The sequence below is a fragment of the Aethalodelphis obliquidens genome, unplaced genomic scaffold, assembly GCF_003676395.1.
Source record: "Aethalodelphis obliquidens isolate GAN/ISIS:26980383/991018 unplaced genomic scaffold, ASM367639v1 scaffold21, whole genome shotgun sequence".
Taxonomy (NCBI): domain Eukaryota; kingdom Metazoa; phylum Chordata; class Mammalia; order Artiodactyla; family Delphinidae; genus Aethalodelphis; species Aethalodelphis obliquidens.
Window position 1 is genome coordinate 1,963,264 of NW_020837965.1, and position 17,517 is coordinate 1,980,780.

General features: G+C 43.3%; 1 protein-coding gene across 12 annotated transcripts in view; it reads left to right on the plus strand.

The window, feature by feature from the left end:
* Nucleotides 1–17,517, plus strand: part of TTLL5 (tubulin tyrosine ligase like 5) — a 307,802-nt gene that overhangs the window by 242,854 nt on the left and 47,431 nt on the right. For all 12 annotated transcript variants that reach the window (XM_027120075.1, XM_027120076.1, XM_027120080.1 and 9 more), the window contains one exon: nt 6,538–6,620. In XM_027120075.1, coding sequence (XP_026975876.1) covers nt 6,538–6,620 — 83 coding nt within the window. The remainder of the gene's footprint in view (nt 1–6,537; nt 6,621–17,517) is intronic.

The following is a 17,517-nucleotide window of genomic DNA, read 5'->3' on the forward strand; positions in this document are numbered from 1 at the left end:
TTTTTTTTTTGCCATACGCAGGCCTCTTGCCCAGCCTCAGCGGCCATGGCTCACGGGCCTAGCCGCTCCACGGCATGTGGGATCTTCCCGGACCGGGGCACGAACCCGTGTCCCCTGCATCAGCAGGCAGACTCTCAACCACTGCGCTACCAGGGAAGCCCACTAAGTGTTTCTTGAATTGGTTTTGGAACCAGACCCACATTAACAATGTTCTAATTGTTATTTGCTAAGGAGTAACATGTTAGCTTCTGTTTGTGAAATGCATATGTAATCCCTGGACAGGATTACACAAACACTTGTGTGCACGTAGGTATGTTGTAAGGAAAATTATAAGACATTTAATCTGTGAGTAAATGTTCACTAAGAAAGGTCAAAGTCTTTTTTTTGGAATTCAGTTCTTTAACCTAACTTGCATCTTAGGATTTCCTCTGTCCTTTGAGAATTGAAAAGTGGTTGATTGTCACTGGTATTTTACAAAAATGATCAAGTTTGAGGGTTTTTCTTTTCAGGACCTTCACAGATGCCACCGTGGCCACTTGCCACACCCTGACAAGATCAGCATTTCTCGCTCTACTCTTTCTGTAGAATCTTGAGCATTTTCCTTTTGTATGTCCTTCTTTCTACAGAAGGGTCGTCCGTGATGTGGTGACATGAATCCAAGATAGACTTTCACTAAACCAGTGAAATAGAAAACTAGTACCTCTGTGTTAGAGATGTGGAAAGCCTTGAAATATAGCACCAAACCACAGTCAACCTTGTGAAGTAATGAACAAAACAGATCTTAAAGAAAGAATATCACTTTCAGGAAAGCTTCCACTGATTAAAATAATGGCCTGGGGTGGGGTGTGGGGAGGAAACCACAAATAAAGGAAATACAGACCCATGAAAAGACACATCACCCTTACCAGCAAAATGGATAATGGGGGTTTTACTCATTATAACCCTCCTTGGTGATGGCATGTTATATAGGCCTGCTGTATGGTGTGGTCTTGATGCCAGTGGAACTGCTAGCCAGCCATTTGATTAGCTTGTATTCCCTAAGTAGAGACTTGCACTACAAGAAGTCTTTCAAAATAATAAATGCAGTATTTATTAAAGACAATATTTCCACTTACAGAGATATGATTTGTTTGTAACGTATCATTGAACAACATCTTTGAAAGGCCCAGAAGAGCTGTTTCCCCTCAATGCCCATATCAGGATCTTTCTTGGGCTGCAGGAAAATGGAAGAGGCAAGAGGAGTAGAGAGAAATGGAGCAAGTGAATTGAATTCTGGGTTAGGAAGTACATATTTAATTTTTAAGGAAACTCTTTAGGTACTAGCTATGAACACGTCCCAAGGAAAGTTCCTGCCTTCATGGAGATGTCACTGGTAATGGAGGTCTTCTAATTCTTCATTGCCACTGTATATGGCCACATATCTTATTTCAGTTTTTAAGTGGCTCCGTCAATCAGGAATCCTGTCCTTCAGCAGCTTTTGATGATTAGAGACAGTTCACCTGCAGAGAAGGGTCTGAACTAAGCCCATGACCACAGCTGAGATTGTAGTAAGCCTCTAACACTCAACCTTTGACTACATCTCCTTTCCGTCTCCTAGAACTTGCACCATTTCCGAGAATAACAATTAAGGAAAACTACAGGATCAGATAGTCATACCTAGCACTCTTCTTGGTTTGAACTCTAACTTTTGTGTGATATAACGTTAACGGCACCTTTCTCATCCCATCTTTTCAGTATTTCTCACCGCAAAACTCTTGAACTTTTTTTTTTTTTAATTTATTTTGGCTGCTCCAGGTCCTAGCTGTGGCTTGCAGGCCCTTAGTTGTGACATGGGGATTCTTAGTTGTGGCATGCGTGAGGGATCTAGTTCCCTGACCAGGGATCGAACCCAGGCCCCATGCATTGGGAGCGGGGAGTCTTACCCACTGGATCACCAGGGAAGTCCCTGCATACTTTTATAACTCATTTTTCTGAATTCATCTTTAGCCACCTCTTTGTATGCCATTTGTACTGTGATCAGAACACCACAATGTAGCTGCATCCAACACACATTTAACTTTGCACATTCAGCTATTCAGAGAGAAAGAGAAAGTACAATTTCGATAGTGGCTGATTCTACTTGATATTCCCCTCAGGACAAGATGGGAGATGCATGCTTCTCTTATAGGAAGAGCATCCCACTGTACTATGTGTAATTCTCATGCTTAAAGACGCATATTCTGTATGACAAGCCAGCTACTTCATTTGGTGCACAGTTGAAGAAACAGTGATTAATTCTGATGCTGGCAGGGGAAAAAGATGTGTATTAGCTTTATTAAGAGACAGGTTGTCAACCTCAAATGAGACCTCTCTTCCAAAGGGAGTTTAAGAGTAATTTTGACTGATTTTGATTTCTGACTGGTAGGTTGCCAATAATTACCTTTTGACTTCAATAGCAAATCACTGTTAAGTTGCAAGTTCTGAATATCTGTGGTCATTCTTCTACAGTTTAGCACCAATAATCCATACTGAATTAGAATCAATGAGTCATCCAACTTAATATTTTTTATGTAGATAGGCTTATAGTGAATGCAAAGATTGTCAATATTCCTAAGTAAAAATAAAAATACTAGTAATAGTTAATGTTTATTTAGCCCTTAATGTAAAACCCAACACTGTACTAGGATGTGCTTTACATCCACCATCTTATTTAATCCTCAACAACCCTATGACGTAGGTCCTGTTACCTTAATGTCAAAGCCCAGTAACAGACTTAGAAACAACCAAGGGGGGTACTTCCCTGGTGGTGCAGTGGTTAAGAATCCGCCTGCCAATGCAGGGGACATGGGATCAATCCCTGGTCCTGGAAGATCCCACATGCAGCGGAGCAACTAAGGCCGTGCACCACAACTACTGAGCCCGCGTGCCACAACTACTGAAGCCCGTGTGCCTAGAGCCCGTGCTCCGTAACAAGAGAAGCCACCGCAATGAGAAGCCCAAACACCACAAGGAAGAGTGGCCCCCACTCGCCACAACTAGAGAAAGCCAGCACACAGCAACAGACCCAACATAGCCAAAAATAAATAAATTTATTTTTTTTTAAAAAAAGAAAAGAAACAACCAAGGGAACATATACATACCTTTCTATGTAAATACTTCCTAAAACACAAGTACTTTCAGGAAAGCAGCAAAGAATCATTGCAGAAGCAGATCAGCAAGTGCAAATTAACATACAGCCTCTAGACAAGCGATGTTTTAAAAGTTCTCATTTCGGAGTGGTTTGTCCAGAAGTTGGAACATATTTTCCCAAGGAAATGATGTTATCACAGCAAAAGCATATTTACCCATGATGTGCCTAAAGTTGTAATAACATAAACCCAAACCATTTTGTGTACCAGTGTCTCTATGGAAAAATTTACTCTGAGTTTCCCCTTGGACATCTGTGGACACATTTCTCCTCCACTGGGGAGAAGGGGACCTCGTGCGAGAAACAGTAGGACCGTTCAGAATGTTCAAAGTCGGAATCAGCAATGGCTCCTGAGGCCTGTGGTGGGAGTTGCTGGAGGGAGGAGGATGGAAGAGTGAGTAGAACTGGGTACAAAGGGGACACAGGGGCAGGAGATCTTGGGTGAGGAAGAGGAGGAAGCCTGTAAAGGTGAAGGGTGGGAGAGGAATTCCAGAGAGGAGAGGAGATAGAAGTCACTAGCTCTAAACCCCCAGGGACTCTTCACATGCCTCCGGAAGCTTTCTGTTCCCTGCCCGTATTCTCCTGCCTCCAAAATGTCGCCTGCCTGCTTCCCTTTTTACTGCTAACACTAGGGCTTCCTCCAGGACACTGAGATCAGCCCCGTAAGTTTTCTTGACTTAGCTTCTCCTAACACAAGTGAATGGGCCTTTGGGTTTTTTAACTTTTATAAAGGAAAGAGCCCATCCTAGGCCCTCCAGAACTTTGCCTTTTTCACTTGGACCTGGAAGCACAAATATCGGCCTACAGATGCTTTGGATGGTTTTTTGGGTTCATAAGGGGCTTAAATAAATTGCATACGCATTCCAGATGTAGCTCTCCGAGGCTGAGGCTTAGGAAAAGGGAAAAAGCCCTCTGCTCCTTTCTCTTCTTTTTGCCTCTGTGGTTCCCCTGTCCTCAAAGCGAAAGTGGAAAGGAGTGGGCAGCGCCTGGATCGAGGCTCGCTAGAGGGGAAGGGCTGTGAGACAGTGTGATCCTTGCATCGCTGCTGGGGTGTGTTCTCAAGTGGCACATCTCCATCAGGGGTGTAGGGACCACCTGGGCACCTAAGCCTCTCCCAGCGCTTCCCATCCCACCTTCCTCTACTCACCAGTCAGTGTTTCCCTGACTTCTCTGGTGATATGAATCACCTGGGCACCTGGGGCGCTAAAAAAAGCCTGAGTTCTCAAGGCCTATCCCAGACCACTGAATCAGAATCTCCAAGTGAAGGGCCTGGAAAGCTGTGTGACTGACAGGCGAGCCCAGGTGATTCCCGTCAGGGATGTTTGGCAAACACTGCCTGACTAACCACCACCCACGCACACACTCTGATGGTCTTTAAAGTCTCCCAGGACATTCTAAGCCCCTTTCTGCCTCAGAATCATTAGATGGACATTTCTTCTCCGTGAAAGGCTCTTTCCTGTTCCCTGCTCTTGGCTAATGCCTGCTTCTCCTGACTTCAGGACGTGCCTGAAGCACGATTTCCTCAGAAAGGCCATCCTTGACCACTCTCCTCACCATGTACACAACTAATGGTTTTTATTTAGTTAGTTAAAATTTCATTTATTTATTTATTTTAAATTTTTCATTCATTTATTTATTTTTGGCTGTGCGCGGGCTTTCTCTAGTTGTGGCGAGCGGGGGCTACTCTTCGTTGCGGTGCGCGGGCTTCTCATTGCGGTGGCTTCTCTTGTTGCGGAGCACAGGCTCTAGGCACGCGGGCTTCAGTAGTTGTGGCACACGGGCTCAGTAGTTGTGGCATGGGAGTTCTAGAGTGCAGGCTCAGTAGTTGTGGCACACAGGCTTAGTTACTCTGCGGCATGTGGGATCTTCCTGGACCAGGGCTCGAACCCGCCCTTGCGTTGGCAGATGGATTCTTAACCACTGCGCCACCAGGGAAGCCCTATTTATTTATTTTTTGAAGAGGTTTTTTCTTTTGGCCGCGCAGCGTGACTTGGGGGATCTCTGTTCCCTGACCAGGGAGGGGTTGATCCTGGGCCACGGCAGTAAAAGCCTGAATCCTAACCACTAGGCCACCAGGGAAATCCCTTTCTCCTCGCCATCTAAATCAGGTTCCCTGTTTCATTCTCTCATAACACCTTGTGCTTTTTCTCCGTAGCATTTATCACACAGTTTGTATCTTATGGATTTGCCAAATGCCTACCTCCTCACTAGCACCAAGCGCAGGAATGCTTAATGAGTATTTTTTGCTTGAGTGAGTAAATGGAAAAGTAGTGTTGGGCGAAGGTACTACAGGTTGGGTTGGATGCTGCTCAACAAATAAAGAACCGAGTATGAGAACTTGAATCTCCCAGGTAAAATTGTTACATGTCAGCTAAAGTCAAGGGAGATGGGCCCAACAAATAAGTGTATTAATGGGGCAGTGGGTGAGATTACTTCAAAAAATATTTATTAAGTACCTAGTATGTGCAAAATGCAATATTAGGAGCTATGGATACAACACTGAATGAGACTGAACGCACATTCTAGCAAGGATGACAGCTGTTAAGCGACCAGTTACACGGTTCTATAATTTTGGTAAATGCAATGAAAGAATGACAAAGCTGTAAGAGCCTATAACAGGGAGACCTGGCGTGGTCTGTAGGGCGTCAGGCCAGTCATAGAACTTCTAAGACAAGTGGCTGGGGAAACTGTGCCCAAAGAATCTAATAGACTCTGTCCTATCTCTTGTCAACGGTGGCACGAGGGGAGGTGCCTCTGGATATGGCTTCTCAACCTCGGCACAGCTGACATCTTGGACCAGAATATTCTTTGTTTTGGGGCACTTTCTAGTGCACCGTAGGAAAGGCTTAGCACCATTCCTGGCCTCTACCCACTGGATGCCGTAGGCCCCGCAGTTGTGACAACCACAGATATCTCAACATCACCAAGTGTCCCCTGTGAGAGGGTGGGGGGAGGAAGCAAAATCTGCCCCCCTCCCTCCCCCAGTTGAGAATCACTGCTCTACGTGAAACTTTTTTTTTTTTAATGTCTTTACTTATGATTTATCCAAGTCAATACCAGGAACTTAATTTATTCATTCAGTAAGTATTTGTTGAATGCTTAGGCACTGGGGACACAGTAGTGATCAAAGCCCGTGCTTTCTTGAAGCTGTGTTCCAATGGGGAGAGATGGACAATAAATTTTAAAATATGTAACATTTCAGAAGTAGGGGATAGGTTGGTCTTAGAAGTTCTTTCTGATAAGACGACATTTGACTTGAAAGAAGAAAGGGAATGAGTGGCAACACCAAAAGCAAGAGGCAGAGCCATTGCAGGACTGTAGTTGACCTCACCTTTCTGTCTTCAGGTCTAACCAAGCTGCTTGTGTTTCAGAGCGTCCTCCACAGAAGGACAGCTGGACGGACTCCAGAGCAGCCTTAACTCTGCAGCCTTTGTGCCCATCACCAGCTCCACAGGTCAGTTCCAGGTGGGACAGCGGGCAGGGTCTGGGCCAGCAAGTTCTCTCCTGCCTCTGAAGAGAGCTCCAGCTCAGAGAACGAAGCATCCAGGCCTCTGGAGCACTGGCAAGTGGGCATTTTGTTACTCTCTTCTTCCAAATGACAGTGACATTTTAGGATGAAATGGTTTTCCAGAACTAGTTTGGGGTAGGCAAAATTTCCCCGTCTGGTAGAATGTTATCAGATTTGCAGCATTTAGTAAAAAGCCTGTATTTGACTGGTGTTCTACTGTTTCTATGGTATTTCCACATGTAGTATCTCACACTAAATCCTCACCACAACCCTGTGAGGTATAGCTTTGTCACCTCCACATGAGAAAACAGAAGCTCAGGAAGTCAAGGGGCCTGTGGGAGACGATCCAGGCATGCAGAGCTGGAGCTGTGGTCTAATCTGCGTCCTGTCATGCTAATGTCAGGTTGCCAGGTAGTTGCTGAGGACCTCAAGCCTCTCAACATAGAAGTCAGGCATCATTGGTCCAGGGATAGTTTTCTGTGAGGAATAATTCATAAAAATATACTAATAGGTAATCAGAAGACTGAAAGCAAATCCACTTGGATTCAACTCCACAAGTGTTTTTTTTTTTGAGCACCTCCTGTGGAGAAAGTAACATGCTGGGCACTGGGGTGCGTAAAGGGTGAACTAGACAGTCCCAGCTGTCAGGGAGCCTAGAGGCCGGGAAAGAGGGAGGTCAGCGGGAGCCTGCTGTGTGGGGTGGGGAGGGATGTCTGGCACTGGGGACGCAGAGAATGACAACAGACAGCCTTGGCGCATCGCTGTGTGTCAGGCGCACTTCTGAACGCTTAACGTTTGTTCACAAAGCATGCATATAACGTAGCAGCTGTAGTCCTCGTTTTACGGCTGAAGAAATAAAGACACAGACAGATTATGAAACGTTATCTCAAATCTCACAGCTAGTGAATGGTGGAGCAGTGTTTGAACCCAAGGGCCAACCTGACCCCGGCTCTTTAGGGGTTGGGGAGGACTTCCTAGAGGAAGAAGCATCTAAGCTGGGGTTTGACTGTAGACAGGTCAGCCGGGAGAGGGGAGGTGCGGGGTGGAAGGAGTTCCAGGAAGAGGGAACAATGTGGGCAAAGGCCAGTTGAGGGAAGGGGGCGGGTGGTGAAAAGGTGCTGTGTTCAGGGAGCCCTCGTCCTGAGGACTGGGATCTGAGCCGGGAGTGGCAAGAGAATAGGCTGTAGAGGTAGCAGGGCCAGCCTAGGAGCCGGGGAGGGAACTTGTTCTTGAGAGCAGTAGGGGGCCATCGAGGAGCTTAAGGGCAGGGTGCAAGGGTGTGTGTGTGTGTGTGTGTGTGTGTGTGTGTGTGTGTGTGTGTGTGTGTGACGTAATACACCTTCAAATGATTACAAGATCGCTAAGGAGCCTGGTTAGTTTGACTGTATTATGGGGATAATTCCATATACCTCATAGGCTTACTGTGAGGTTTAAAGGAAGCAGTATACAGAGAAAGGCTCTATAACTGCACCCAAGTCAGGTAATAATGTGAAAAGAGTATAAAGATCTTGTTTTCCACTTAAACTCTTTGAACCTGAATTCCAGAAATATTTGATGGGAATATAAACCCCCCTTTCCCCAAAAACAGAATTGCTAGAAGATGGTAGTTATTTTTAAGGAAGTGAAATCTCCGCCTTGGAACTCTTATGGCCTGAGAAGTGAGTGGCTAAGAGAACCGTGGACTAGTTGCAGGGTTCCCATGAGAGACGGCTTTTAGAGCCTCTGTAGCTCTTCAGATTTGCTGAGGCTGGAGACGCTTCCAAAGCTGAGTAGATCCAGGAAACCTGCGTATTTCATTTGTGTGTCTAATTGATACATTAAGTATGGAATTGAACTCTTTGCATGCACTCTGGGTGAGCAAGTTGAAATTTGAGGGACAGGTGGGTCATACTTTCAGCATCTTGATCATGAATTAGTGTTTACCGACTGTTGACGGTACTTAGAAGTTTTTGTAACAGTTGTACTGAATTTGGTATCAGTATAAAACCACAGAGCAAGGAGGAGTTGTACTTCTCCCTGGCTTCTAGTATCTATCTTTTCTCCCTGCTTCTACCTTAAGGTAAGTGCAGTATTCTTCTCACCTTGTTTAGGTAGCCTGCTGTTTACTGCTGTTGTCTCCAAATGACTCTGGGCCTCTAAAGTCCTTTGAATTTGTTCCTCTTCTATGACTTTCCTGGTGTTCCTGATACTTAAAGAAATGCTGATGAACATGATGTAGCAAGGTTCAGGCATTTTCCATACTTCCCAATAAATGTTTTACCTTAGCAACATAATAATAACTAACCCTTTAGAGTCATTTATAGAGCTAGTAAATAACTACCTGGCACTTAAGTGTTTCACCTACAAATTATGTTTTTCTTTATTACACATAGATTTAAAGGTGTTATTCTAGGGGTTTAGAAGCATGTCCTTTAACAGGGAGAAGGTTAGGTTGCTATTAAAAACATTTTTCTTTAAACCCACAAGAAGGAAGAACAACCCCTAATAAGTCAAAACGTTTACACATCTCTCTGAGAGCTGGGAAGTTTTGCGTGTATAGGAATCACTAGACTGACTATGAAAGGTATTTAGCCCCTGTCTGGTCTGGTTAACTCAGTTATTGAGTCCGTGAATATAGCAAAAGTCTGCTTCCTGACCCCTTGACCCTTCTTTAAGTCTAGCCCAACCAGGCCTTCAAGCTGTGCGACCTTGTTCGTCAGATAGTCTGAATGAGATAGATAGTGGTTCATCCCAGGGCGCTGTTGAAAAGCAAGTCAGTCCTTTCCCGCTGATGGTGGCCTAGTGGCATTCTTGTTACTATGAACATTAAATGAGGTAGTGAATGGGAAAGCTCTTAGCAGAGTGCCTGGAATGCTCCATGAGTGTTAACTTTCCTTGACTTCCCTACCTCAGGCTATATATTCTGTGTTTGCTATAGAAGGGGAAGGTGTAGAGTCAGCAGATTTGGAAATCTGAGAAGGAAGCCGGAGTGAGGGCCTTTGGCTCAAAGCCAAAGCCATTGGCCTTCCTTCTTTATAACCATGGTGTTCTTCTTGAGGTCTGAAGTGGTGATGGTGAACTAAAATAGCAGAGAGCAACAGATTAGATAACTGGCATTTCTCTCATGCTGATTTGATGGTGTAAACTACCATTGTTGTAGGGCCTGAAGCCATACCAGCTGCCCTCATCCCAGCCGCTTAGCTTATGCCTAAACTTTTCCTGTCCTGGAGCCCAGCCTCTATATGCACTCCGCCCAACTTTTTTTTTTTTTTTTTTTTTTTTAAGCTCTTGTAGATCTGTAGTTGGAGGAAGGGACCATACCACCTTTTGAACACCAATGCTGGATTACATCTACAAGGAGTGAGAAGCAGTGTCCCGCGTTAAGCGTTTATCATTTCGGACCCTGGTAAAATTCAGGGTAGCTTTATGCTCTTTGCGTGGGGACAAGGCAGCAGCACGTCAGTGTGCCTCTGCCTGCCCACTTCGTTGTCTCTAAGTGAGACAACAAGAGAAAGGAACTTATTTTAATATAAAGTAAACCCAGTGGAGCCCAAACCCTAAGGATCTAGAAATCACTTTGACTTTCAAATGAAATTATTTGCCTGGCAGCTCTCAGCAGACTGACCTATTTTCACTATCAGATTCTTGTTCGTTTCACATGCGTTGTATAGTTGTTGGAGATCCCGGGTGGATTTGGAGTATAATAAATTAATAATAAAAATAAACTCTTGAGATGCTTGCCCTAGTGTCTTATACCCTTTATTGCTCCCAAAACGTTCTTCTCTCCCCAGAGTCAAAGGGACAAGAATTTGGGTCTACTACCCACTTTTAATGATGTTAGAAAGCAAGAGAGAGAGGATGGCTATGATGTTTGGCTGGAAATGGCACGCCAACATCGGGGAGAATGATGATCCCCTAAAGTCTAATTTTAGATTTGACCTCTTGTCCTTTCAGCCAAGATTAAATAAAGTGTTAAGTGGGGATTTTTTTTACATTTTTCAGGATCTTTGGACGCTCCCCAAGTTATTTTTGCCAGATCCAAACCCTTGCCCACACAGTCTGGAGCCCTTGCTACAGTTATAGGACAGAGAAAATCAAAGTCGGTGAAGTCAGGGCCAATTTAAGGTAACAGTAAGAAATAAGAGCATTTTTTAAATTATAACTTGCTGACTTTACGCCACAGCAAGAGACTTAATAGCTGTCAAGAGAAGTGATATTTTCTCAAAATGACAAGGAAATTGGCATTTTATAAAACCAGAGCTCAGAAGGACTCTCCAAATCTGTGGGTCAAACTACTGCTAGCTTGCTTCTATGTTGACCTACCAGTAGGTGGCACTGTGGCAGTAAGAAATTTCCTTACTATTATGGAGGCATTTGATGAAAAGTATGGGGACATTCAGGCCAGAGAAAGAAACTAAAGCCAAAATTGAGTTATTCACAGGTAAAATGTAACAGACTATACTGAAAAGCATGACATTTGAAGATCAAATTACAATAGCATCTAAAGAGAATATTTTTTATTAAAGATATTTATTATTAAAAAGGCTTTTAGACTACCGCTGGATAGTTTGTGAACTGGATTTTCAGCTAATGGGAGACAGGCAGGGAACACATTTTTAAAAATTTTTTTGTGAGATTGATTAAGCTTCTTTCTGAGTTACTTAATATAAGCATATACTATAATGGGCAGCAAAACGAACTATAAACCCCATCCTACCACTCATCCAAAAAAAAGCTCCTACATTAAAGAAATGGCCTGACTTTGATCATGTGAGGCTGTACCCACACTTCATCAGTGCTACCCCCAGTATTTTATTCCCAGCTATCGCCTTCAAAACTTTCCAGAAAATTCAATGAAACTGCAAAGTTTTGATGATTTCTTTCCTCTTTGCTCTACCCTACACACTAAAGCATTAATGGCACACCTGCTATGAGCTTAATACTCTTCTTACCTCTAGGGGAATATTTATAAACTTATTTGAGAAGCATTATTCATCAAACTACCCCAGGAGAGCGAAGGAGGGAGGAAAATTATTTACCCACCACAGGATTCATTTACATTGGATCAGAAAGCTTCAAATATCTTTCCCCAGCCCATCTAAACTCTTTCCAAAAAGGAATGAGAAGAGAGAAGGGAACACCAAATCCATGGCTTGGTCATCTACCTACCAAAATGTACCAGAGAAACTGAAAACAACCAGAGTTGCATTGGTAATACTTAACCAATGGTCCTTTAATCCTGATACTAAGCAGCCTATCCGGTGATGTGTTCATCACTAATAACATATATTATAGAAAGCTAAAGCAAGAAGGTCAATATTTCCTTCAGGAGACTGGCAGCCAGAAGAATGAATATGACATCAAGCTCCAAACCAAACCAGCAGCCTGCCAAGAAGCACTAATGTCCGTCCGTTTCCAGGACTGTGAGACTTGGACTGGCCTCGGTTGTAATATCACTTTCCTTGAACCTATTTCACTAGTATCCCTTACAATCCACCCAGAACATTACATGGCAAAATAGGATCATCAGCAAAAAAGCCTTGGGAAAGAGCCCATCTCTCAACACTTAAATCTGTGTTGCAAACACAGCCCCACTGAGCCTGAGCTGTACATAAAGATGGGGGATGCTGTATTGAGGTGGTGAGACCACATGCCAGATGTGTGTGAACCCAGAGACAGTAGGTGCAGCATACTGCTGGGAGACTCCAGGGGCAGGCCTGGCAGATGGCAGATGGCAGTGGGCTGCCTCTCCTTGATCAGGGGAGTTAGGTAATTTACAAAGTGAAGAGGCAGAACCCCAGAGTCCACAGCCCATCACCCAGATGCGTGCTTTATTTTTGTCTAAATGCAGTGTAGACAGAATCACTGCTTGGGCAGAGACCCCTTCATCCCATCCACAGTCATGAATGAATGTCACCACCAGCTGTGACAGTCCTAGAACCTCTTCATATATGGGTTTAGAGAGGCAGTCGGGTTAAATTCAAGGATTTGACATGTGTTTGCCTAGCATGTTATATATAAGACTGACAAAGCATCAGTTGTTCTTATCAAAAAATGAGAGGTGCTGAAGGATATTGGGGACTCAAGACTATTTAAGACCCCCAATATGCTGCCCCAGGCAAGTGTCGTATTTAAATATATGCATTATTCTGTGTCTTCTTGGATTCTTTATTGTCAATTTGACATCCATTCGTCACAGAGTCAAGTATCTTAACTATACGTTCTGTATTCTTGTTGCTTTGGCATTTGGGGACCTTACAGACTGCCCCTGCCAGGCGAGCTAATTCCTAAAGATAATAACAACTTGCCCACAAGCATGCCTTTCACACACAAACCAGCCAATCCTACATTTATATCCCCGACCACCTCCTTATCTAACTCTCACATGGCAAGTCAAAATTTCCCTTGCCCTAAATCACTCCAGCGCCAGGAGCCAGGCAACTAGAGACCACCCCTATAGCCCAAAGCCCGCCCGAATTATTTAAACTAGCCAGTCCTAAGCTGTTTACCCTGCCCTGCCTAGCCTTTCCCAAGGAAACCCCAAATAAGGCTCTGGCCTAGACTTTCCCCTCACTCCTGTCTTCTGTCTCCTGAGCACGCTGACGTTTGCCCCTGTGACCCTGCGTGGCGTGCAGTGACCCCCTCTCTGGGACCTGCAAGTAAAATCAACTTCTGCCTGCCAGGCCTCGTTCTTACATCCTCCTCGGCCGTGCGGACCGTTGCACACCATACCCGACATGCACGTTCTTAGAACAGACATCAGCAGGAAGAATAACTTTGATTTGTAGTACAAGGAACCAGGAAAAAATCTGAATCAATTAGGTTTGTATCACCCAGTTCTAAGCAACTGGTCACAGTACTTACTTCATTATAGGCTGTATTGCACAAGTGATGTTTTAACAGTATGTGTTTTGCTAGTCTCAGTCTGGCTGCAGCCACACAAGAAGGATGTGGATCCCTCTACATGGCAAGATCGCCTGGCTGCCAGCCATTGAAATTTCATGCTTTCCTGTCCTGAGGCCTCTTTCATTTCATTTAGTAACTCTTTCTACATTCAGCAACAAAACTCAAACATAGCTGAACAACCTGGTTGGAAATGGGGGAGGAAACAGCCTGGATTTCAGCTTGTGGGGGAAAAAGGTGGGTACTTCTAAGAACCCACCCAAAGGGAGTTCATTTGCCTTAAAGAAAACCAGGGAACTCTATTTCTGAAACAGATTAAGAAATGGACTACTGAGGTAACATCTGAAAACTGATATTGTCTCTTGCTGAGCTGGCAAAGCCCCAAAAGAGGAGTGATGATTCTTCAATTGTTAACAATTACTACTTTGTTACTAAGAGACAAGGGAAGTGCATTGGCTCCTTTCTCAACTTACATTTACCTTACAGAAGCACACATGCCTCCTGGAAAAAATGCCTGGCACCGTGCACTGTTAGAGCTGTACCTGCCACTGCATCTTGTAGCAGATTTGTGCTGTCCTGTGTAATATCCATTCACTTTGAGTGGAAAAAGATCCTGTTTGTTCTTGTAGTTCTGAATTGGGCAAGTAACCAGTATAACGTTGCCATACTCTGGGAGTCTTTATACTTATCACTACAAGTTATCAATCTATACTCTGTGGTTATTCATCCCATGAACCCACACATCGTGCTTCTAGCTTCAATGAGATGCTTGTTATAGGGACATACCTTTGCTTTACCATCCTTTTATCCGTAGGACATAATTGCCCCTAAAAGTTCTAAAGAAAGGAAACAGCATGCTAAGCCATGCCTGTCTTTGGAAAAAACAAGTTTTGCCCATGGAAATATTTACAGCTCTGCTTGCCTGATCTGTAGAATTTGAACTGGGTCGCAAAGAGTGTAGGTAGGTAATGCAGGGCGTGGAGAAAGGTGACTTGCAGTATATTGCCCTGTTGGCATGGTTGGCATTGGTATTTATTCTGTATCCTTTCAAGTTATGATAATAAGGCAAAAGACTCAGATTCTCTTAAGTCCCCAGAATGAAGAGCATCACTAGTAAAACAACAGTCTCCTGTAGTTCTTTGTTCTTGCCTTTTGCACATGCAAGTATGTCCATTTAGGGCTTCTGTAAGTATCAAGGAGCCCTCTTCTCTTGAAACTTAAACCCAGGATAACTAGTTATGTGATACCAGAGAGGAGCAGCTTGAATTGTGGAATGTCCCTTTAGCTACATCAATAAAACATAGCACGTATCCCCAGTATAAAATGGGGATATACCTGGGAAAGCCGACCTGGTTGTAAGAGGGTGTGAAGAGAAAAGTCAGCTGGTTAGAAGTTGCTGTTTTAGTGTTACTTGTTTGTTGGTTGGTTTTTGCTATTGGGTAGACAAATCACTCTTTTTTTTATATCAGCTGGACTGAAAAATGACTTTGAGGTTTTTCCCCCCCGCCATTCACTTCTAATTTGCTTCCCATGTGACAAGTCCAAAATGAAGATATTTTGGAATTTGACAAGCTATTTTTTAATTTCTTCATGGCTGAGCTGCAAATTTTATTAGATAATGATTTGTTTATAGTTACTTATCAGCCATTGTAATGTGCAATGTTTAGAAATGTGACTTCTCTCAGGCGTTCTATTTTATATTTACTCCTCCCTTCTACTGTCCTCCAGTGTAAGTCACCATCATGCATGGTACATATTCTTACCCTCCTCTTTTTATGCAGAGGATTTGGGTCGTCTACAATATAGCCTTTTGATTGTTGAGACGAGAGATACCCTCAGTTTACCTCTGTTACCGAAAGTTACATAAGCACAGGGAAGAAACGGTCTCAAGAACCAGACCTCGTGAAAATCTGCAACATTACTTGGGACAGTTAGCAGCTATAGTGGCTAAACAGCGAGTCTGTTAGTCCATCCTATGACCAGTTGCTCGGCAACTGGCTTCCGTTGTTCCCAGGTTAGCAGCTCTGCCATACTCATGGCTCGACCTCTCTGTGAGATTCTTTCTCTCCCCACTTTCTGCATTCAGCTTTAAAAGACAGAATCAAAATATTTTCCATTCATTCATCCAGCAAAGTGTCACTGGTGTGCAGAACAAAAGGTAGGCGGCTGCTGCCTTCCAGATGCCAGGCTGCTTCTGCTGTTAGCACGATCATGTGATGAGAAGCTGCCAACGCATGCATTTCTGGCAGTTTTCTTCAGGTGAGACTGTAGCTAGGCAGGTACAGCATAGACTTTTCATCTCTAGCAGAGTCTTAAAATATAAAACCATGTGCAATAGAATAATAAAATATAAAGGGAAAATCAAGGCCGAAAAAAGATATTTCAAAATTTCCAAATATGAGACCAAAGAAAATTACTATAATTGAGGTTACATTTGGTTCTGAATCTCCTAACAACCAGGACAAAAAGGGAAGTGTGATAAATAAAAGTATATAGTTCTCATTATAAAGAAGGGAAAAATACTCTGGGGGAAAATTAAGCTTTTTCCTAGCTCTTACTCCAAAAGAAGTATTTTCCTACTTTAGGTAGAGGACACTGAATGAAGTAATAGTGCCCTCAGCAACCTAACATAACAGAAGTAGGTCGTCTTTCTTGGCATGACCAACATGAAGGCAGAATATTTCAGTGCAAATCAATGAAGACGGTTTTGTGAAGGACAAAACTAACGTAACCTTAGTTTCTTTGTGGTCCAGCATAATCCAAGGGTAAGATAATTGGTTATTTAGAGGACTGGATGGATTGCATGTGCCTTAGACACCCCGAAAATACAACTTCTCTCAATTGATTGCTTAGTAAGAGCTCGCTGTGCTCTTAGGCAAAAGCCCGGACACCTAGTCTTCTACTTTACTGGTTGAAGATGCATCTATATGCTTTGGAAAGCAGGTGACACAGGTGACATCTTGTGAAAACCGTGGAAGCTAAGCGGTAGTCTCACCCCAATCGTACGGCATATTTCTTCTCTGTGCCTTTATTTGTATGTAGAGTTTCCTGTGCCTGCACACCATTGCCTCCTCTTGCCCATTCGCATGCCCAGTCTGATAGAGACACTTTCTGACTATGCTCCAATGAAATTCTGATTACCTCTACTGTGACACTTACAACACTCTAGTATCCTTAGGGATTACTTGACTGTTTCCTCCATTAGACTGTAATTCCCTGGAAGGCAAGGGTCAGCTGTGATTTGACTCTGAAACCCCAAGGCTTAGCATAGTGCCCAGCCCATAGTAGGGACTTAAGAAATTCAGATCGAATAGGTGAATGAGTGGATTTTCATATTTCTTTCTTTGTGTATTCTTCGGCCATATCTGGAATACCTATCCACACATGCAAATGCTTCTTATCCTTTAAGGATCCAGTTAAGTTTTGTCCCCTCCAATAATCCTTACTCACATAATTCCATGTATCTTGCCATGTTTTAAATCCCTAGAGCACTTACATTTTATATCACAACGTTCAACACTTCACTGTATTTTGTCATCTTTTATCACTACTTACTTCTAGGGTGAACTGTCTCTTCAGTGTGACCAGAAACTCCTTGAAGGCAGGATTACGTTCTGTAAATTTCTTAAATTCCTAGCAACATCTAAAATACTTCATTACTTTGTAATACCCGCCCTTAAGAAAAGAATACATAACACACATAAAATTTTTCTGGAAAATAGTTTATTCCCTCTATTCTTCTGGCTTCAGGTAAAATGCTTAACCTCAGAAGATGAAATCTTTCAATGAAAATTTCACAAATAATGCATTTTATTATTAAATAAACTTCAAAATTAGAATCACACCTACCTTATAAATTACCTAGTATTTCTAACCTATTTCTGGCAATATTTTAAAACTACTTCCTATAAAATAAAGAATGACTGGTCATTACCCTTCAGATAACAACCTCATACACATT